The 23,453-nt window shown below is 38.1% G+C and overlaps 1 protein-coding gene across 2 annotated transcripts in view; it reads left to right on the top strand.

The window, feature by feature from the left end:
• Positions 1-23,453, top strand: part of FBXO11 (F-box protein 11) — a 77,719-nt gene that overhangs the window by 49,673 nt on the left and 4,593 nt on the right. For both annotated transcript variants that reach the window (XM_049833377.1, XM_049833375.1), the window contains exons 8-19: positions 3,779-3,885; positions 3,984-4,095; positions 9,167-9,273; positions 9,359-9,496; positions 19,511-19,728; positions 20,046-20,131; positions 20,214-20,308; positions 21,401-21,523; positions 21,625-21,710; positions 22,060-22,136; positions 22,248-22,391; positions 23,320-23,430. In XM_049833377.1, the coding sequence (XP_049689334.1) occupies positions 3,779-3,885; positions 3,984-4,095; positions 9,167-9,273; positions 9,359-9,496; positions 19,511-19,728; positions 20,046-20,131; positions 20,214-20,308; positions 21,401-21,523; positions 21,625-21,710; positions 22,060-22,136; positions 22,248-22,391; positions 23,320-23,430 (1,404 nt within the window). The remainder of the gene's footprint in view (positions 1-3,778; positions 3,886-3,983; positions 4,096-9,166; positions 9,274-9,358; positions 9,497-19,510; positions 19,729-20,045; positions 20,132-20,213; positions 20,309-21,400; positions 21,524-21,624; positions 21,711-22,059; positions 22,137-22,247; positions 22,392-23,319; positions 23,431-23,453) is intronic.

The raw sequence follows: 23,453 nt of genomic DNA, 5'->3' as shown, positions 1-23,453 counted from the left end.
CAGTCTCTTCTGCCCTCCCTGTCCTGCAACGCAGGTGGTGTGGATGTCTGATCCTCAGCACTATTTCACTCTAGTGCCGCTTTTATGCTGCAGTGCTTGTTAATGCAGATGTGGCCTTAGACAAATAACAAAATACCCTGGCTTCTGTTTCAGATATGGGATGACAGTAATAGATGCCAGTACAAATAGGGCAAGTCATATTCGTGAAGTGTTTAAAATCCAGAAGAAACTGGATCAGCACTGTCCTAAGATATGAAATTTCTCAATTACTTCATGAAACTTGAAACGACATCTTTGATATCTGGTTAAACTTCTGCATGTTCTCTGGCTCCTTTTAAGTTTTGAAAGGCCCTCTGCGTTCCCTTCCACTGGAATTAACCCAAGTTATTCAGAAAAACAGTTATCTTAACTACAGTTCTTTAAAAGCAAGGGATCTGCATTGTGTATTTTTGTAACAGAATAGCTGTCTTGGGGAACAAAACCTCCAAGAGGAATCCAGAAATGCTAGATGTATTTATATTTCAGTTTCTGGCACTGCTGACTCTTCACTTCCTCAGACTTTCTCCACTGAATGGTGAGTGGCATTGTAGAGGGAGTCAGTTTTCATTTGTCTGGAAAAGAAAACAAATTAAAGTGAACCACTAAGCCTTGGAGAACTACCTCTTCTCTGTTCAGTCTGGCATGCTTTTCAGAATGGTAGGATTAAGGCAGCACCAAATCTCTCTGCAGTTCTACTCAAATTTCTTTAATGGTTTCTTCTGCTGACTTCTGAAGAAGCACAACATTATTAGAAAGGCAGTTTTACATACCTCGAGCTTTCAAGAAGCATCTGCTTTCTCATATAAGCAAAATGTTCTTACAGAATAATGCCTGGTATTCTAGATTTGTTGTTCTGTTTAATTTGGGGGTTATTTATTTCCTTAAAGCTAGGGAAAGGAGTCGGGTTCAGAAGGAAGCTTTTGGAGGTATTACTAGTACTGTGGATTATCTGAACTGTCAAGTAGGAAGTAAGAGTAGAGGTCCTGTAAGGAGATTGATGCATCTGGTTCAGTGGACAGAAATACCTATGAATTTCTTAAGACTTCTATTTTCCAAGGGTTGGGGAGGGGGTGTCAGATGACTGCAGGAATGCAAGCCTTCCGTGGAGCGCTCATCTTACTCAAGACACAAAGTTTCTCATCTTAATAGCTGAGTTTCAGCAGTTGTACAGACATGTGTCCTGACCTGAGAATCTTCACTGAATATGTGTGTTTTCTGTATTTTAGGAGATACAGCTTTTGGTTTTTCCCTTTTATTTTTCATTTGACTTAAATAATGTGCAAGTACGTGAAAAAAGGATTATCAAAGGATTTTTCCAATCAAGAAGAAAATTAGTAAAAACAATATGTAGAAAAATCTAAAACGGTTAAGACTGTCATAATAAGGTATTTTTTACTTTTGAGTGCAAGAGAACCTTCACATGCCTGAATTCTTCTTTAAATACCTGTTCTGCATCTTTGAATTGAAAATTATATTTTAGACTAGTTTAGAGCTGTGTTCTTTGCTGTAGGTTTTACAGACTGCAAGATCTAAAAGGACCTCTGCATTTTTTGCCTGATACAGTTGAACAGGGTCACAGTTATTTCCTGCAGGATCTAGTTATTTTTCTAATAATGCACTGAAAAATGAAATTGTTTTATTCCTTTTGAAGAATGAAAGAGTTCTGAGGCAACATTCAGTTAATTTTTAATTCTTTAGGCAGTCCCTTATCGTAGGCTTTCTGTTAAATTATTTCTCAATGGTTTCATCTTGGTTCTTACACTGAGTGTGAATTCTGATCCCCTGGAACATGACTCCCTTAGACTTCAGCAAATAGACTTCTTGGGAGTTAGCGTTTGCTTGATTATGAAATTAGTGGCCCTTTTCTTTCTTTTCCCTTTCTTATACTGGTTCCTCTCTTATAAAGTGGTCTAAGCCAAAAGCTACAATGTAGATATTCCTCTGAATAATTCTTTTGCAAAGATTCAGTAGGATGTTGCAGAGAATTTCTTTGATGCATTTAGAATTAAGCCAGTGCTTGAGCAAGTCCCCTTCCCTCTTCGGCCTTTTCCTGGGGGGGATCTAAATGCAGTGGTCTTACTAATTGGCATGTTCCATAATAGGCGTTCTGGGACCTTTGAAACTCAGAGACCTGTAAAGTAACTCGTGCTAAGAGAAAGGACTTGTCTGTAGAAAACATCATCCAGGTGCATGGCAAACACCTCCAAGCACAGTTCCACAAATCTGTCTGCTTTGTTTGACAGTCTTTAAGAACATCCAATGTAAAGTGCCATTTTTCCTTGCCCCCTAAGAGGGAACACAATTCTGTTAATTTATGGCTCTCTTATTTCCTTTTAAGGGCTCCATTTATTTTCTAGTTTTGGTTCACCTGCAATACTGTGGTGCCATTCTTTCTCAGATGCTGAAGTATACTGATGTGTATATGCCAGTGCATTTGCACCATGGTGAACGTATAGAAATGTTACCAGGCCACAGAAAGATATTTTGTTGGACAACACAAATCCTCATCAAAGCCTCTCTTACTTGTTATCTAGTACTAAGTGGATAGTGGTATGAAGAAAAGCTAGACTACCTTAAAATATTTGCACCTCTGCAGTAATGAAAGCAGAGATCTTGCTTTTAGATAGTGAGAACAAGCTGCATAATGATGTAAATGTTGCTTCATTCTGCCTGGCACCTTTCTGCCTGAGTGATAAAGAACAAGACATACCACTTGTCTGTACTAGTGTCAACAGACAACAGAAAAAGATCCGCTTGTGAGAAATCCTGGGCGTAGGCTCTTCAATAAAATACAGAATTTAGGGCAAATATCTGGTCACGTTTGTGTGTCTTGAGTTGGGAATGGTTTGAAATTGCTATCAGATAAGTTACCTGCTATAATATGTGAAACTTCCACATTTACATTTTTTGTATTGAGGAAGGCTTCTTTTGGCTTGCATATTTAATGTGCAGTTTTGAATCGGACAAACTATTTTGCTTGTGAATGAGTATCATCGAATTTATACCGGTGTAAGACTGTTGTTAACTTGTGCTCCCTCTGCTGGCTGTTGCCATACCGATGTAAACATTTCCTTCCTTTGGATTAAGGATAAAGAGTAGAGGTAGCCTTGCTGGTAACACAGGAAATCAAATTGCAGATTATCGGAACTTGCAAATGAACCATTTTGAAGCCTTCTGTACATACTTTCAGAAGTACAGTTCAATCTAATTTTATAAAATTTTCTTCTAAAGAATGATGAAGGTAGCAATTCAAAACTGAATCTTACACTTGAGAAGTGTGGGGAGGTCACTCGTAGTTCATAAGCAGATTACTAAGTCATTTAAATTGGTTCATATTAGTGATGGAATGTATGTATTTACCTTTAATAAAAGGGTTTAGAATACCAAAATAAATTGTACTTAGTAACAGAATTACAGTGCCTCTGGACTGGTATCCATGTTTAAACTGTTAATTCAGTTTGTAATAAGTAGTAGTCAAAAACTAGCTCTGTACAAGAGAAGATTTTTTCTTCTGGTACTAGATATTAAATTGGTGCAAGATTGTCTTGGTTAAAGACTAGTTTCTCTGTTGTCTTTGAAACTTTCTGTTTTAAGATTCTTCTGACATGAAGACTATTTATTTGCCAAGAATGGTGTTTCTTTTCCTTTGTTGCTTTGAACAGAATTCTGTAAGTTTTCTGAGGATGTGTTTTTTTTTTCAGTAGCATAAACTAAGAGTTAATAAATGTCTTCTTTACAGCACCTGGAAAAGTAGCAGATAAAGTTATAATAGAAAACACTAGAGATTCCACCTTCGTTTTTATGGAGGGTTCTGAAGATGCCTATGTTGGATATATGACAATCAGGGTAAGAATCTCAAACTTCAGCAGAGCTTTTAATAATTTCATTTTAATGCCTGAGCAATTAAATAAATACTACGTTTCTGTGTTGTCTTCCTTTTTCAGTTCAACCCTGATGACAAATCTGCTCAGCACCACAATGCGCACCACTGCTTAGAGATTACCGTGAACTGCAGTCCAATTATAGATCACTGTATTATTCGAAGTACTTGTACGGGTTAGTGGGCTTTTTATTGTTTGAAATTAAACCTGTGTTTAAAGTTACTAAACTAAGCAGGGCACATGGAAGCAGCCAGCACACAAATTGATGATGATTGCTATTGGCATATTTCAATTTCTGATGCAGGTGTTTAATACAGGCCTGCAAGCCTTATTTGCCTTGAAATGGCATTATTACAGTGACTTCTTTGTGTCCAAGACCTTTGTGATAATGTATACTTGGTCCTCCGTTTGAATCAGTTTGAATTCTCGGGGCAGTTAGTTTAAAACCTGAAAAGTGGTACTTTATATAAACTTACCTGGTTTTGGTATATATAGTTGTAGCTGGCAGGAGATGGCATTTGAAGGGGGCACACATGGGATTTTTACATTAGGTTTGTTGCAACATGCAGTATTGGGATTGGCATTAAAACAGTCATGAGCTGTAACTGCTAAGCTAAGTTCACTTTCCTGTCAAGAGTGGAATGATTTGACATACTCAGTGTACGAGTTCCTAGCTATACAGGCAGAAGAAACGCATAGTGTGGAAAGTTAGACTCATTTCACAATCAGAGTTAATGAGGAATTTATACTGCCTGATTTGGGAAACATTGGTAGTCTAGACTCAAGAAAGAAAGGGTCAGAGGCAGTGGAAGTGAGAGGCTGGATGGCAGTTCACAGTCATGGGCAGGAGGACATGGCAGTTTGCCATCACTAGACACAAGAAATGGCAAGTTTAACATGTTCGAACACAGATGAATTAGAGTGTCAGAAGAGGTACAGGAGAATTAAGATACAGAGTCTTCGCATGGAAATGGCAATGTGAACTTTATATACCTAAGCTCAGCTAGTGAAATAGAATGGATCTACACAGCAGGCTGTGCATAAAGGTTGCCTAGCTCAAAATAAAGGCAAGGAAACGAGGAGATCTTCAACTAAATATAAAAACTACATTTTTCTGGTACAAACTATGGAGGAGGGAATTCTGCAGGGAACTGTAATAAGAACAGTGGAAGGATTCCTTGTCTGTGCCTTGTAAAGGAAGATATGCTCTTTCTTGGAGGTTTCAGGCTGTAAAACACTACCTCACTTTTGGTCAAGGCAGCTCAATGCTTCACATCACCATCTGTTTTATTGGAGACATATCAGCTAATATGTGGAAGTGTTAAAAATGAAAAAAGAGGAACAAAGGACTGCTAGCTGCTCTCAGTATCTTGATTTCTTTGTTTAATGCTAAATACTAGGAAATTGAAGTATACGAAGAAAATTTGTTCTGGACCCTTATAACAAATGAGAGGAATTGGATTTGTTTCTTGGACCACATTCAGCTTGGTTATAAAAGTAGTTTGAAGAGCTGCATGGCTTCATGTTGAAACGTGTTTATAGATAGGCTAGTAGGTCTTGATGTTGTTGTGAAAATTTGTGTATTAAAATTAAGCTTTGTTAATTTTTTTCATGACCAGTTTTCATTATGGAAGACTATTTCTGAGAATTTTGGACTTTTGCCCTCTTCAATACCCTGGATTTCTGAATATTTGCTGCACTGAATTGTTGCTTCTCTTCTCTAAAGTTAAAATTTCTGGTGAATTTTGGAGGCTGTGTGTAGGCTGTACTACCATGACTTACTGATTATTAATTTTTTATTCACTTTTTTAATCCTACCAAGCCTTGCTATAACCTACTCAGGAAGCACTGAGTGTGTGTAAAAAGGGAGGAGGAATGGCAGTCTGCCAGAAAAGGCATTTAGTGTTTCCAAGTCAGTGACATCTCTGAAATATTGATCCATAAGCATTCAAAATCTTTCCTAGCACATTTTTGATACCCTTTCTGTAGGTCTCCTAATTGCATTAAAGCATATTTCTACATTATGTCATGTGTGAAGTTCTTAATGTATGTAATATGTAAAGATGGGAGCTATGTAAGTGTGAGTGATTGAAGCTGGAGGTATTTTGCTGCCGGTCCAAAGCATCTTTGAAATATTTTTAAATAAAGCTTAAATGAGTGGCAAGATCCCGAGTCTAGAGGTTCTATTGCATTCATTGTAGAGGAAACGTGTGTTAGTCCTCACCTTGATAGATAAAAGTAGTGGATGGCAATGTGCCTTTTTTTTTAAGTATTGCTTAAGTGTGTGTAATCATTATAGTCTGAATAAACAAAATAAAGCCTAAACCAGTGATACATGGGCTTGGTACTCTGAAAGGACCAATTTCACACAATCAATAATGAAGTCCAGTGAAATGAGTCAGAATAAAGACTGCTTTCATTTAAATAAGCAAAATGTGATAGAGGTATGCTTTTAGAACATCACACTGGGTTCCCAAAAATCCACAGTTCCTCAGTGTCACTAAAAGAGGTAGAGGGAAGGGAAGTGAAAGCAATTATGAAATACAAGAACTGAGAAGTTATTAGCAATTAATATAAATAGGAGACTAGAAATTGCAGGATACTGTGGCGGACCCCCTTCGAAAATACAAACACCCCAAGAAAATAGCCCCTTACCTCCCCAAAAGAACTTGATAAACAAGACAAGATATAACATCTGTCTGGAAGAGACAGTGCTTGTGTCTTAACTTGGGGAGCAAAAGGAGTTTTAGCCGTGATGCTGATCCATCATAGAATGGAAGAATTTGAATAGCAAAGTGTTGTGTAATTTTTGTTCCATATTTAATGAGAATAGGCAAGAATGATAAATGTGCTCATACCCTAAAGGGATAATGAAATACATTCCACTCTTGACGGTAACTGTGGATGAGGTTAAACAGCTGTAAAAATAGACATTCTAAAATCATGTAGGAGTTTAAAAAGAACTGGCCAAGAAATCTTCTGCACTCCTATTATGTATCAATAGTAACTTGAAACCTGGGTGAGATGGTATATGTCCCGGGGGGGGGGCAGCATTGGGGAGACTAAACAGGATGAAGTATAGCAAGTAGTAATGCCTATTGATCCTGGGTAGAATAATGACATAGTAAATGCAGGGTCAATCAAGAATTTAAAATTTATGGTTGAAGCAAATTAATGTGTATTTACAGAAAGTTATAATGGTTGCATCACACTGTTAGCATTTTTGATGACTTTGACAAAAAGAAGGTAGCAGTCCCAGTATAATTACACAGATCCTTGAAAAATATTTGACTTCAACATGTAGTGCCTTAAAAGATTAGAATTTTACAGATTCACCAGTGCATACATTAAATAGATGAAAAATAACTTTCAGGGTAATTATAAATGGCTTTTTTTTGTGGCTATTTCAAAGATGACTTCTTGACTTTAAGCCACTTTATCAATGACTTGCAGAGAAGAAATTAAATGCGTATAGATGAGACTTGTAGATGACAGACTTAAGATATTATAAATAACAAGGAGGATGGGTTGCTCTGTCCTTTTTGGAAGGTAGGCTCTCGAACAACATTCATATAGGGTGGACAAGTATGAATTTATACACACAACTTGTTTTTGTTCCTAGTTTGAAGTGATTAAACCTCTCTCCTGGGAAGCTTGATTGCTGGGAAAAGCATAAAGAGTCATTGTGGATAAACAGCTAAATATGAGCCCTCCTGTAGTTGAGTGGCCAAAAGAACTGATGTGATCCTTTGTTACACCTGTGGGAATATTGAGCAGAAGTAGAGAAACTGTATTATGCCTCTGCTTAGTCCTGCTTCAGAATAAAGTGCTCTTTCCTGGTGTCCATAGCAACATGTTGAAAATTTAGAAACAGTTCAGTGAAAAGTCCTGCAAGATAAGGCAGAAAAATTCAGTTGTGGTGAAAAACATACTGACTGCAATTCGTCGCTTTATCAAGGAGAAGGCTGAAGGAGTCAATTGCTTGCGCTAAATACGTGCATGCGTTGGGTATGGCATACACTGGTATAAAGAGCACCAGTAACTGGGTGCTAAAGCTGGAGGAATTCAGATGAGCAATTAAAGTGTAAATTAACAGGGTAACAACTCTGTAACCAGCTAACAAGCTGCCTGTGGTTTCTCAGTTGTTGAAAATATTCAAATCAAAATTAAATGTGTTTCTAAAAGATATATGCTGAAGTTGCTGCTACTAGAATTGAAGCAGGAATTAATTCAGGGAATTATTATAGCTTGTATTATTCATAAGGTCAGACTAGACAATCAAAATAATTTCTTTAGGACTTTTTTTAAAAAAAAGGCTCTGTAAATGAGTCTGTGAATTATTAAAGTATAGTCTTTGTGGTACTCTGCTAGAAGCTAATATGAGTACTTGCAGAGCATGTACTGGCTTGCTTATTTAGTGGTGTTTAATTGCAGGGAAGGTGTGCATTATGTAGGCCAGATACCCTGAGATGAGGTCTTACCTTTCTGAAATCACTGTGAATCTGCCATTGATTTTTAGTGGCCGCAGAATTTCATGTTTTCATACTTTATGGAGTTCAGGGAATTGAGCTGATTTGACAAAGTCCTGAGCAGTTTGAGTCCTAGTTGCCTGAGAAGAGTTTGGGGTTTGGGTAATGGTATGGTAGCTGAAATCATCCAAGGAGCTGTGGCAGGGAGCTTTGCAATTCAGCTGGGAAGAGACCTGTTGGTTTCTCATGTGTAGTTCTGTACTTGAGATTGTGCTGTTTGTCTCCTGCTCATCTTTAGTTAGACATGTGTCTTGGTATGCTACAAAATTATTATTTGTTTGGGCTCTTTGAAGTACTGGGTTATGAAAGTTTAAAGGGGAGTAAAATAAGGCAGTAATTAACATAGAATTTTATTATATTTCTGTTATCCTTTGTTATAAACAGTCAGTATACAGTCGGCCTAACATAGGAAAATAAATGAGTGAGAACTTTCTTAAGCATGAATTATTATATAAACTATTGTCTATTCTGGCAATCATATGCAGCTGCGTAACCTTGGCAGAGTGATTTTTAAAGCAACTCCTACCTCAGTTTTTTGCATCTGCAAAATGATGACATTAGTGTTTTTCTGCCTGTGGCTTGCAGTGCTTTGGCACTGTGCACGCCAGATCTTTTTTAAATATCAGTTCATGCTAACTTTTCTTGCAAAAGCACTGCCAGACTATTTATAAATACTCTCTGCTTTGAAGCTATGGTAACTGTACTGTTTTCTTCCAGTTGGCTCTGCAGTATGTGTTAGTGGCCAGGGAGCTTGTCCTACTATTAAACACTGTAACATCAGCGACTGTGAAAATGTTGGACTTTATATTACAGACCATGCACAGGTATTTTTCGATATCAATTTCTTTACTTTGATAAAATTTTTCACTGTTCTTGATTCCTGTCTTAATTTACATTTTTGTTTACCAGGGAATATATGAGGACAATGAGATCTCCAATAATGCGTTAGCAGGGATTTGGGTTAAAAACCATGGAAATCCCATTATCAGACGGAATCACATTCACCATGGACGTGATGTTGGCGTTTTCACTTTTGACCATGGCATGGTAACGTATATGTTTTCTATTGAAGAAAGAAAAATAGATGTTTCAAAGCTGAAGTCTTCAAATTTTGCCTACCATTGAAGAAATGTTTAAAAAACCCCATGCTTTTACATGTGAACAGGTATCTTAAAACATGCCTACTGTTCTTCTCTTGCCCTTTCGTGGGCAACTTTGCATTAGAGACAATTTTAGCTGAAAGAGGTTTAAGCAAGCTTTTTACAGTTGATTGGCAGCCTGTTATATTGAATTATGTTGCAGTGACAAAATACCTCTTGAAATAGGATGCAAATGGTAGGCTTACATTTACGCTATCACTTCGTTCTTTTTCCTTTGAAACAGAACAAAAAAATAAGGTGCTGGAAGGTGTAAGAATGAAATAAAATGCTCTGTGGAGACCTAATCAGTCTTATTTTAATGTTAAATCTCTGAAACAGGGTACATCCCTATCTTCTCTAGGAAGAGGACTTTTCTAGCATGGAGTTAGTTGTGGTTTTTTAACACAGAATTTAATTTCAGAATTCAGGCCTTCTTTCATAAAAATGTTTGTTTCTGTGGATGAAGGTGGTAACTTCCATGTACGTGTAAAGTAGCAAGTAATGAGCTTGCATAGCCCTTGAAATAAACAGAATGGATTTTTGCCACTGAAATAAAAGATGATTATTTGCTGATTTGTTTTAGCAAAAATATTCTGCATGTCTTCCAAACAGTTCCACATCATTGTTTTTCCTGTTTGAATTACGAAGTCCCAATTCCCCCCACCCAGCTGGCAAAATGCGCACTTTTCTTCTAGTCACTTTTAAAATGGCAGGTCTTTAAGGATGCTTTCCACAGTGCAGGATCTCTTGATCCCCGGGTGTAAGAAATCAGGAAGGGAAGGCAAGAGACCAGCATGGCTGAGTTGAGACCTGCTGGTCAAACTAAAGGGCAAGAAGGAAATGCACAGGCGGTGGAAGGAGGGACAGGTATCCTGGGAAGAGAATCGGGACACTGCCCGGTTCTGTAGGGATGGGGTCAGGAAGGCCAAGGCGCAGATGGAGCTGAATTTGGCAAGGGATGCAAAGAAGAGTAAGAAGGGCTTCTACGGGCATGTCAGACAGAAACAGAAGGTCAAAGAAAGTGTACTCCCCCAATGAGCAAGACTGGCAAACGGGTAACAGCAGATGAGGAGAAGGCTGAGGTACTCAAGTTTTCTTTTCTCAGTCCTCACTGGCAGTCAGTCTCTCTTCCCATACCTCTCGAGCGGATGGCCGGCAAGACAGGGACTGGAAGAGCAAAGTCCCTCCCACCGTAAGAGAAGATCGGGTTCATGACCACCTGAGGCACCTGAACATACAGAAGTCTATGGGACCTGACAAGGTGCATCCCAAGCCCTGAGGGAATTGGCTGATATAGTTGCCAAGCGACTCTCCGTGATACTTGAAAAGTCATGGCACTCAGGTGGAGACCCTGGTGACTGGAGGAAGGGAAACATTGCACCCATTTTTAAAAAGGTAGAAGGGAGGACCCTGGGAGCTACCAACCTGTCAGCCTCACCTCTGTGCCTGGGAAGATCATGGAACAGATCCTCCTAGAAGCTATGCTAAGGCACGCGGAGGAGAGGGAGGTGATTCGAGACAGCCAGCATGGCTTCACCAATGGCAAGTCCTGCCTGGCCCGCCTAGTGGCCTTCTGTGTGTGACTATGTCAGTGGACAAGGGAAGAGCCATGGATGGCATATGTCTGGACTTCTGTAATGCCTTTGACATGGTTCCCCGCAACATCCTTCTCTCTAAATTGAAGAGATACAGATTTGATGGATGGACTGTTTGGTGGATAAGGAATTGGCTGGATGGTCGCATCCAGAGGGTAGTGGTTCATGGCTCAATGTCCAGATGGAGGTTGCTGACATATGGATTGCCTATAACTTTGGTGACAGGGAGTAATGAACTATATAGTCAGTTGCTTTGGGGGTTGCATTTTTAAAGGTGCTGGAGATAAATAGGAACCTCTTCTGTGGTGCTGTGCTGCTGCTGTAATGAAAACCTCACTGTAACAGGCTTGATTTCAGAATGCTGCTGAAGAATGAGGTCAGCCAAACCAGTGCACGTTTCACATACTCCGGGATACTAGTGCATTCCCCTCCATATGTTTTGTTCCTAGCCTTACTACCTGATGCACTTCTTGCCTACCTATGGCTAAATATATGCTAGGCCTGTTCTTTGGCAAGAAACCATAATTAGACCTGGTATGTTATATCCACCATGGTCTTCATAAGTAAATGTCTTTTATTACCTAAGTAGTAGTTTTGCTGGTAGATCTTACTTAGTCCCACAGAAAGACAAATAATACTTGTAAAAAAGACTTGTAAAAACGCAAGCATTAGACACTAATGGCTTTGACTAGCTGAGAAAGATGAGTCCCAAGTCACACCTTTGCAGACATTGCTTGAGTGTAGACTGGACCTCTGTTATTTCATTTCAATTTTCTCACTTTATCTTCTGACCTTTGGATCCACTGTTCCTTCTGTATCCCTCATGTGTTTCACCTCGCTGTCACCTTCCCCCCCCGCCCCCCCCAATTGAGTATGTTCAGAGATCTAACTACAGTAGACATTCATTTTTATCTTAGACTCATTCGATGCTTGCTTGAAGGAAACTATAGTCCACCATTTAAAAATAATCTTATTCCTAAATAAAATGTTTATCAATTCAGGTACTAAATTGCTTTAGCTTTGCTACTGAAGTTCTACGTGAGGATTTTCTTCACTGTGTGTTATGTGTTGGGGGACTGTTGGCTAGGTATCAGATGCCTATTGAATAAAATAATAATCTCTTGTAATATGACATTCCTTTGGGGAAATAAATTTCCATAATTTTGATGAATGATTAATGCAATTATAGCTAATACATAACATAGCAAGCTTTCAGAAAAAAACACCATGTAGTTTTATCATGGGTAAGAGGAAGAAGAGAAGCAGCTGGTTTTTGCAAATTGATAGTTTGATCCCTGACTGGGTGTTTTTAGGCTCACTGAATTGTGGATCTCTTTTCCCTTTGTTAGGGTATCTTCCTTCCCTTGTAAATACTTATTGCTTATTGCTTTAGTTCTAACCCTGACCTGGTCAGGTTCTTGATGAGTGTTGGCAGTCTGGAAATAGTATTAGCAGAAAATACACTGTGGATAGAAATTAGGGAGGCCTTTCTCCTTTCCACCCAAGTTGCTGGGGAGGTAGGGGTAAAGGAGCAATGTAGTACTAGTTGTAGCTGTTTGAGTTGCAGCTTCCTGGTCTCAGTGGAAGGTAAACAGGTCACAGAGTGCTTTTATTTTTGCTGCTGGCATAAAATCTTCTTGCCAGTGGAAGGTCAAACATGGTAGGATTCTGCTGTTAGGTGCCTCTTCTCCACTCTTAGTTACGTCCTAAGGAGCATATTTGTTCTGTGTTGAGCAAGATTATACCAGCCCAGAAGAATGCCCTTCTAGCAGCCTTCTGACAGATTTCTTTACATAATTTTATATTCTCTAGAGATGTAGTTTTTTGGCCATTTTGTAAAGAGTGGTGGCAAACTTAAGATGTTATGTCTTTGTTTTATATTATCTCATTGTTTGGATGCTGCCACTGCCTCCTTTAAGCTGTATTAACATGTTGTATAAGCACTCCTAATCCACCTCAGTGAATACATATATCCATATATCCCTTCACGACTTAAACAGGCTTGGAAACCCATAATAAAGTGATTTCAGCTATAGAAAAGCTGGTAAAGGAGAGTGCTTCAATAACTCCTGGAGGGGAGATGTCTGTATGTAGGCTTGAGGGTTAATTGGAAAGTCTGGCTAGGAGCTGCTTTTTGTTTAGGCACTGAAGTATAAATATTAAATATATTAGTATTGAAACATTTAAAAAATTAAAAAGCCAGACTGAATTCACTTGATTCATGTTAAATAAAAATGTATTTGATCTGTTTTCTTACCAGCAGAATGCTTGTTCCAATGCTGTGATCAGTGTGATATCACAAGCAAAATGGAATAGAAATAATTTGTTTGTTTGTTTAAAGGAAACACTAGCACATTAAAGAGAACTTGAATAATATTTATCTCAGCTGCAAATATTATTGAAATCTTTCATAGTCATAAACTCCTTTGAAAGATGTCCCCCCCCCATCTCAAAGTCCTCTTTTCTGTATCATGCTAGTGATAGAGTTGATGAAATGACTGCATTGGCAATATTTACATATTCTTTTAGTGACATGGTATCTTTCAGATACAAATCCTACATATCTAAACAAATTAATGGATTTGCTATGTTAACTTCTTGCTTCCCTTCTGTTGTTTTTGGGTGTGGGGCTTTTTTTTTGTTGTTTGGTTGCTTGGTTGTTTTTTTTTTTTCTTAATTGCTTGTGACTGAAGTGGGATAAGTACATTCCAGTCCTGAATTCCTACCCTACACATTATTTTCCCGTGGGTTTCTGTGCTGGAGTACTGGCTCTGAAAGGTTCAAGAGTGCTTTGTTTTTTTGTTTCATGCTCTCAGACTGTTCTTTGTGTTTTGATACTTGTAGAAATTTAACCTCTTATTTCTAAACTGGCAATATTCTGATACTGGTCTTAGTGCTTGTGCCAAATGTTTAACAAGCTGGCATTAAAAATGCAGCATGGCATTGGCAGCCCTCAGTGCCTTACGCTGACCTCTCTTGCCAGTTGCCTGAGATAAATTACTAGACATTTGTCATAAATTATATTTAGTAGTTGTATGCAAACAACAGAGAAGTTCTGATTTACTGTAAGAATAAGCATAATTTTATCATTTAAAGCTGAGATCTAGGCATAACAGTCTTCATTTTCATTGCACCCAAATGAGAAACGTAGCACTATCGCTTGTTTTTTTCTTTTCGATGGAAGAAGAGCATAGTACTGTGTATCTAATTTGGGTGATTGTGACTAGTTGGCGGCTCAGTCTTTTAAATACTACAAATTGGATAATTTTGAAGAAGTGTGTATATAAAGTCCAAAAAAATATAAATTAAACTTATGCCAGTTTCTATACAGACTACACAAAAACTCAGTTGGCCTTTTGCTGCAATAGCAAATTTTTCCTATGCACTAAAAATAAAGGGTTTGTTTTGCATCTTGAATGTGGTTTTCTTTATGCTGCATTTCGATTTTTATAAAATCCACCAACACTCAAATAAAGACCATTCCAGGCTTCGGGAGGCAAATTTTCATAAACATATTTATTATGCTGTCAGTCACACTTATTATTGCTATTTAATTAAGTTGATAGAGTCAGATACTCTTTAGCAGTTTGTTTCTTTCTATCTTGGTCTCCTGGGTTGTTTGGGTTTGTTTTGGTTTGGGTTGGGTTTTTTACCCTGTTGGGAATACAAGTGTCAGTAAATATTTAGGAAGTGTTAAAGCTTGCACAGTTAAACAATAACATGAAATACCTCTGCGTTTCTGTAATATTTGTGATATTTGAGACAGAGAAAGAAAAAAGGCCATTTTAGAAATACCTGGGGAAAAAATTCCTCTGAGAAGAAAAGCAGTGAACAAAATCCCCTCAGTTACAAGTTTTAACTCTAATGCATTTCAAAGCAGTATTTGTTAGACTAGATAAAATGCAGAAAACAAAAACAATCCAAGTTCAATTACTGAGTTATTCTTGATGTAAAAAGTCAATCTGAGCTTGTCCAGCTGCACAGGAACCGTTCTTTGTCATCACATCAGCTTTTTCTGTACACCAAGTAGCATGTGGAAACATCAACGTTACCATTACTGTGGTGTCTGTCTGTTTGTGATAACCTTCTCTGCTCAGATCTTAACAGACTGCAGCGGTGTGTTCTCGCCCATGCTTTCTGTCACTGTAGCTGTCATCTTGTGCCCACAGCTAATGTTTTGCGTGGTATTTTAAATGAATTTGGTGTACAGAGCTACTTTTTAATATTTAGGATTTTTCAAGCAGAAAGCTATTGCTAAGGTATTTAGAGTCTCCTTACACTTCGTATTTTTGTGTAAGATTTAAATTTTGTTTTCCACATGCATCCTTTATTCCTTCTTCCTTACTAATCAGAGGGGCCTCTTTTTCTTCCTAAGCAATCCTGGCACTGCCAGGTGCTGCATCCTCCAGGTTCTTCTACTGCTAGTCAATGAATTACACCCAGAAACCATCACGAAACACACATAAAATACTCAGCACACTTGAAAATCATTCTTAGAAGGAGGCGGAGGCAATATAATGCTTGCAATCCCTCTATGCGGAGGCGGAGTATTGACCTTCCTGACCTTAATAGCCGCCTGGCAGAGTCTCCGTAAAGGATCTGGGGCTTGAGCTGCCCGACAGCTGGACGGAGCTTAAGAGCTGCAGGTTGGGCAGCCCGTGTCTGCTGTTAGACAGAAGTGGTAAGAAAGGAGCAGGCTGTTTCTAATGGTATTACTGGTTATACTGGGAGCTGGCAGTAAGCTTTGGGTTTGCAAACAGTGTTAGTGGGCCCTATGGATAATAGCGTTTCTAAGTATGGAGTTAAATGATCTGTTTCCTTGTTAACAAAATATTTGTTAACTTCCCAAGAAGAAAATGTTGTCTGATTCCATATGTGATTTCTTGGGATCCAGAAGTTCATCGCTTCAAAAAAAAAAAAAAAAAAAGGGGAAGGCATCTTTGAGGGGATATAATTCAAAGGCACAACAATGCCTTTTGAAGGGGAGCGGCTGTGGTAGCTGGAAAAGATAGAAGAGCTTGCCTGGGGCCATCTTAAAGACTTGAGAGAAGTTTAGCCCTTCTCCCTAGGGGGTGAATTTGGGCTAAAGAAGTTGTTGGTTTCAACAGAGAACCGCATAGAAAATAGGGAGTTTGGGAATGAGGTGGTTGCTCAGGACTGTGGAAGAACACATGTTTCTGACAAACAGCAATTTAAGCAATTTGATTTAACTGAATTCAGTTTAATAATTGTGCACACAGGTGGTGTTCAGACACAGTCTCAAGTGCAGAAATACACTGGGTTTAACTGCATCGGCTCAAAGTCAGCAGTTCAGCTTAAGCTAACTCTGCTTGAGGTAGACTGGGCTTTTTAATACAGTTTCTCTTTATGAATATTGAATGATAGGGGATCTTACCTAGCGGAAAGCCTTGACTTTCTGACCTAGCAGTCATCCTTATAAAGGAATCTGAGATATAATTTTTTTTTCTTCTCCCCGTTTTTAGGGAGCACTTCCTTCACATTGGCTTACAGCAAAATCTTAGTTTCTTCTGAATCATTGGTCCTACTTTTTTCAAGAAGGTAGAAGAGCAATCATTTTGAAGGCTCTTACTTTTTTAAGAAATTACACTTCTATTCTGCTGTCAAGTGATGTTATGGTATTCTAGGACATAGTAGGCACAGTACAATTAATCTACAGGTACCTCTTCTGTTCCTCTCTGAAGTTGCATATTATGTAGATACACTGGGACACGAGCAGAAGTGAAGGAGCCTTCTCTTTCACTTCATTTCCTAGCAAGTTAAAAGTTACACAGTATATGGTACTGTTTTCAAGAATTAAAAGTATTTGTACCAGAATTGCCTTACTATTAAATAACAGTGCTTGCTGAAGCTCGCAAAGATATTGCTGACCACATAAAGGCTCTGCTTGTTTGCAACTTCTACATGGCATCTGAATGGCTGCGATGAAGCGCCTCTGAAATGCCTCTTTTCCTTCATCTTGCTGTAGTTGCAACATATTTGGCACTCAACGGGAAGGTGATGTGTGAAGTAAATAAGATACCAGAACATGTATAGTAATATTTAAATTGAAATTATGTATTCCGTTAAGAGGATTAAGTTTTACTTTATACCAAATCGTCATCTTATTTAAGTTTTTCTGCGGGCTTCATTTTAAGTGAAAATGAGGGAAAAAGGTGGTTCCTTTGGGGATAAGAAGTCCCAAAGACTGCCTGTTGGCATGAAAGTGTATTTCTGAGGAGATCTCCTTTAGATTTCCCTGTCTGTTAGTGTGTAGCTTCCTTGAGAACTCTGAAAACATCTTGGCTCACTCTGAAGAAATCCAATTCTAAATCCTTGAAAAAATATATTCTGAATATTGACAGAAAGTAGGCTTTTTCCATTTAACTTAATTGTCACCCAGAGGGGCCTAGGGACCCAAGCTGTGCACACTGATAGTACTTTTTCGGAGATGTTTAATCAATGCAGTGCCTTTCCTGGCTGCAGTCGTCAAACTAGGGAGAAGTGCATGCTGTCTTGAGTTCCTTATTGAACCATATGTATTTCTACTTTTTTGTAATCAAACTATGTTTGATGAAGTCCCTTGGCAATTCATAGCACATAAGTAATACAACAGTAAAACAGAGTGCTTTGTACATAGGTTGGCAGTAACTTGAGTAATTTCCATGTGGTAGGTAGTAGAAACTCTAGGACTGAGGTGCTCGTGGTAGTAGGTCATGTGAGTACAAACACTGGAATCCAGTTACACTGAGCAGTAGGAGGAATTGTGCTTTTTTGTAGTTCACAAGTCAGACAAGTCTCACGATTAGTGAGACTAATGTGAGACTAGTGTGGCTACAGGAAAAACAGTATTTGGATGAGGTGCCTGCGACGGTGACAAAGATCAGCGAAGGTCCGGCCTCTTTCCTTTTGGGTCGGATGTTTTACCTATATACATGTTATCGGTTCATTAAAGAGGTAAACATTTGCATGATGAGGACTGATACTCCTAAAACCATAGCTGGAGTCATATAGATTGTTTATACTATTGATGGCTTTGCAGAGCAGAGAGACAGAGACATCTAGGAGAAAAGACAGAACTAAGATTGGTTCACGTTATCTTTTGACCATGTGTTCTTGGCTGTTATGGACAGTGCAATTTTGGTTGTTTGTCAGCAGCAGAGTACTGATCTGAATGTCATGTGCTCTGGTTTTAGTCTTGCCCTCTGCAGCTGCCCACTGGAGATAGTCTTGAGCTTTCACGAGCTTGCATCCAAGCCATCCACAAACTAAAAGAAATCACTGGGCGATTATCTACCATCTCCAATAAGAGATGCTTCCTCTGTTTCAGTTCTTTTGTTTCTGTTCTTTTAGTTGGGCAAAATGGGCATATAATACCATTAAAGTTCACCTCAAAGAATAGGTTGAATTTTAGTATCAAAATGTTCTAAAAAATGCTCTGAAAGGACTGACACAGTTACTTCGCATGGCCCTGGAATGAACTAGAATCAGAGAAGTCGTTGGGCCGAAAACAACCATTTTGCCAGATGAATTTTCAGATGGACCAGTTCCTTGTGCTGCTACACGAGTGCTTGTTGGCACAGCAGAAGGAGCATACCTGGGATGGCTTTGTGGAATGTCTGGTGTCTTTTTTTCTTTTTTTTTCTTCCCATAGTTGTGCTGCTTATAAAGCATTTGTTTAAATACAGTTTTGTTGTAGGCCTACTACTACTATTGCTGTGTCTGAATGGAAGTGTACACCATTTAAAAAACGGGGGGGAGGGGAAGTTTACCACTTGGCCACTCAAACCAATCCAGCCCTGGAAAAATTACGCATCTCCCACATCCATATGTATTTATTCTGCCCACTTATTTCAAAGAAATTTAGGACGCTTCTTCCGAAATAGATCATATTCTTACCAAATATATATGGTTCTGGGTCTCAAAATAAGTAGGTAGTCTTCTCCATAGCATTGTCCTTTTTATATTAGATAGACCGGTCACCTTCACGGTCTTGAAAGGAGTCTGAGCCTTAGTTGCTGCTAAGGAAACCTGATTTTCAGTCCTCTTTGAGCTGCTATACCCAGAGTTGCCATTTTTTCTTGGCATTTCATGGGCAGTAATAAATTATCAATGCAAACACAGTGTCTTTGAAACAGTATTTTATTTGGGGAAAAAAATGATATAGTGGCAATAGCTGTTTTAATTTAACTATATAAGTACTTACATATTGTCAATTTTGGTCCTGTTTCCATTTAAATGAGGATTGTATTTAGAGGGGCGGGAGAGTAAGGAATAGCCTTCATCTTAAAAAGGACCCTTACAGGAAACTGCATGTTTTTTGTCTTAAGGGTTATTTTGAAAGCTGCAACATACATAGGAACAGGATAGCAGGTTTTGAAGTGAAAGCATATGCCAATCCTACAGTAGTTCGGTGTGAAATCCATCACGGCCAGACTGGAGGAATCTATGTTCATGAAAAAGGAAGAGGACAATTCATAGAGAACAAAATCTATGCAAACAATTTTGCAGGTGTTTGGATTACCTCAAACAGCGACCCAACAATAAGGTATCGTTTTCCTCATTGATGTTTTACTACTTAGAAGAAGAGTTTTGATGGGGATGGCAAAATTGCAATTTTATTTCATTTATTTATGATGAACTGTAAATACTCCTGTATATGTGAAAATGAAATTGCTGTCTGTGTTCGGTTGAACTGCATTTTTAACTTGCATGTATACTTGGAAGTATGTGTTTCTCAAAGTGACAGAACATAAATTCACTATTTTGAATCTGAATATTTTACAGTCCTAGACACTACATACATTTATAGTGTTGTACAGTGTATTATAATAATTTCATAATGTGGATATTTTTGTTTCTTAGGGGCAATGCAATTTTTAATGGGAATCAAGGTGGTGTTTATATCTTTGGTGATGGAAGAGGCCTTATTGAAGGAAATGACATTTATGGTAAGCTAATTTGCTTATTGCATCTTGAATTCTGAGAAAAATGAGTATGTAGGTTGTAATAAATAACACTTTTTGTTAACAGGTAACGCGTTAGCAGGAATACAGATTCGAACAAACAGCTGTCCCATAGTTCGACACAACAAGATCCATGATGGTCAACATGGTGGAATTTATGTAGTAAGTATTAGCTACAAACAGGCGTACAGACTTGTTTTCTGTTCTTATAAACGTTGGAAAAGGGTACTCTGCAAAATGTTTGATTGTACTTACAATGACTGAATTTCTTACGTTATGAACTAGGTTAATTGTAATAGACTGAACCTGGTGCTGGTATTTGAAAGATAAAGGCTCTTACGAATGTCACTAAATTATTTCTATTACAGAGTAAAAAATTTAAGATGGGATAGATGACAGAATTTCACCGTTTCTTGGTTAAAAGCTTTTTAAAGGCTTAGTTTTCATAGCAGTTTGTCATTATATAAAAAAAAAAAAAACCAACTAGAAGTCTGTTCAGCTTTTTTTGAGTGTAATGTGTTTACCACTAACCTCAGAAAATTTTTTTTTTTTTTTTTTTTTTGCCTTCAGGATGATATACATTGCAATTGCTGTACGGTCGTGTATTGTAAAAGTGAGGAATAAAGCGCAATTTCCAGCGTATGCAAGGGCTCTGCTAATTGAACTGAAAGAGCTGTCAGGTTCCCTTAAGCAATACCAGATTTTGAGAAATATTTGTGTATTTTTTCTGCCAAAAGTTACTTAAGGTTCAGTTAATGCTGCAAGTGTGCAGCTTCATCTATTCATTCTGTAAATGCAATCAGAACAGCTTACCTGACTGAGAATACGGTTGCTTTACTTTCAAGCCCAAACACTTGGTAAAGATAGTTACCTTAAGAGACATGCCATTTTTTTGTCAGTCTGGTGGACAGGGCTGGGGTGTAGGTTTAAGTGCCAGGTACCACAACTTTCATCTGATTGCATGGCACTGGGGAGGTACCTTTTCTACCTACAGCTAGCAGACATTTGCAAATACTACTGCAGAGCCTTGAAATATAATGATTTGCATGCAGAGTGTTCTTCATTTCCTGGCAAACATTCAAAATCATCATGTACTGTTATTTGGAGGAAAAAAAAAGTGAAAACATGTACTCAAATAGAAAAGAATTACTTTGCTACAGTAAAGAAGCCATGTTGGGGGGGGATGGGTACAGCCGGAAGAACAGTATTGGCAGTTAGCAGGTTTTCTCAACTCTTAAATTGTCTTGCATTTAGCATGAAAAAGGACAAGGTGTGATTGAGGAAAATGAAGTTTACAGCAATACCTTGGCTGGAGTCTGGGTGACAACAGGGAGCACTCCAGTCTTGAGGAGAAACAGAATACACAGTGGGAAACAGGTGAGTTTTGCTCTGTGGTTACAAGAGGGCTGTAGAGTTAAAAGTTCTGTGGTTTTAAACTTCATTACTTTGGAACTAATAATTAATTCTTGATGTACTAGGTTGGAGTTTATTTTTATGACAATGGACATGGCGTGTTAGAAGACAATGACATCTATAATCACATGTACTCAGGGGTTCAAATAAGGTAAAACATATTCTCATTTTATGTCAAAACAGAGGTAGCTTGGTTTGTGCTCTTTTGTGTCTTTTTAACTGCTCTTGTAAATTTGTTTCTAAAAATAACTCTTTTTGAAATCCAGTATGTCTGAATATCCTCTGCTTCAACTTACAAGAGCGTTATTACCAATATAGCCTGGATATTGACTAGAAGTCTGTAAAGCTAAAATATGTTTGCAAGTTTGGAAATAACTGTATTTAGTAAGATTCTTAAGCAGTGAGATCTATGGGGCGCTTCTGCAGAGGTGTTTTAAGCGTTTGGCCTTGGGAGATAGTAAAATGTTTTAGATTACTTCTTTGCTTGTGTTTCTTTCTAGAACTGGAAGCAACCCCAAAATTAGACGCAACAAGATCTGGGGTGGTCAGAATGGTGGTATTCTTGTCTATAATTCTGGTAGGTTTGCTTTTCACATTTATCCAGAATTGTTTATATTCTGCAATGTTATCTCTTCCCATTTATTATCCTTTTTGATTTTATTTTTTTCCACCCTTCCTTCAATTTTAGGGCTTGGATTTATAGAAGACAATGAAATTTTTGATAATGCAATGGCTGGTGTATGGATTAAAACAGACAGTAATCCTACACTAAGAAGAAATAAAATCCATGATGGAAGAGATGGAGGCATCTGTATATTTAATGGGGGAAGAGGTAGTTTTTTCCCTTACTGGCATATACTGAATATTCTGGATAAGAGTTTAATTTCAGATTAAGCAGTGTCCTTTTTAAAGTGCTCTTTAGAAACCTAGCTCTTGTCTTCTGAAGTAATAAAATAGTTATAACGAACGTACACTGATGCTTTTTAGCCTTAATTACATCAGTAATACTGAAATCTGTGGGAGGCAGAGAGGTTATTAATCTCATCCAAGACGACTGTTAGATTGCTGCTTAAGACAGTCCTTTTATCCCATCAGCTTTTGTAAGCTTTGCCATTTGACTGAAAGATGGTATTGAATTCAAGTCATGTAGCCAAAATCATACATCTAAACAGTTCAGGTTCTGCTTGTGTCAAAGGTTTAGGGGGAAAAAATGACAGATCTTTAAGGAATCTCTGTTATACTTGTAAATTTAGAAGTGGTCCTCCTCTGAAATCCCCTGACTGTTCTGTGTCCTGGTATCAGCTTCTGATATTTTGTAGATAATCACTTGCAGTGAATGAGCTTTAATTTTAAGTTAAGCATTTTAAAGTAATCCTGTCCTGCAATAACAAAAATGCAAGTTAAGCTTTGCTTTGGCAGGCTGCTGGTTTTAGAAGACAAGAACAGAAAGATGTTAGAAAAATTGAAGAAAAATTTGGAAAGTGAAAAGACTTAGCGTTTCCTCAAAAACAAAATGGAGTTTTCTGTAATGGTGTATGCGATCCCAAATTCTATTCTGTACACTGAAAAAATACATGATTATATACTGAGAATTACTTTAAACTTTTATCACTAACTTCAGTGCTATTGGTGGGTATTCCTCAAATGAAGGGAATTAGCAGGATGATGATACGTGAGATGTTTTGAAAATATTTCACAGAATGGTTACAGGTGAGGAAATGTTAACAAGCTTGAATGTCATGTTTGTTGGTCTGTCATAGGTCTTCTGGAAGAGAATGATATCTTCAGGAATGCTCAAGCCGGTGTTCTTATCAGCACTAATAGCCACCCTGTGCTAAGGAAAAACAGAATATTCGATGGATTTGCTGCAGGTTTGTGGTGTTTAAATCAAAAC

This window comes from Accipiter gentilis, chromosome 30 (assembly GCF_929443795.1).
Source record: "Accipiter gentilis chromosome 30, bAccGen1.1, whole genome shotgun sequence".
Classification (NCBI taxonomy): Eukaryota; Metazoa; Chordata; class Aves; order Accipitriformes; family Accipitridae; genus Astur; species Astur gentilis.
Note: the sequence above shows the minus strand (reverse complement) of the source record. Positions and strands in the feature narration are given on the sequence as shown.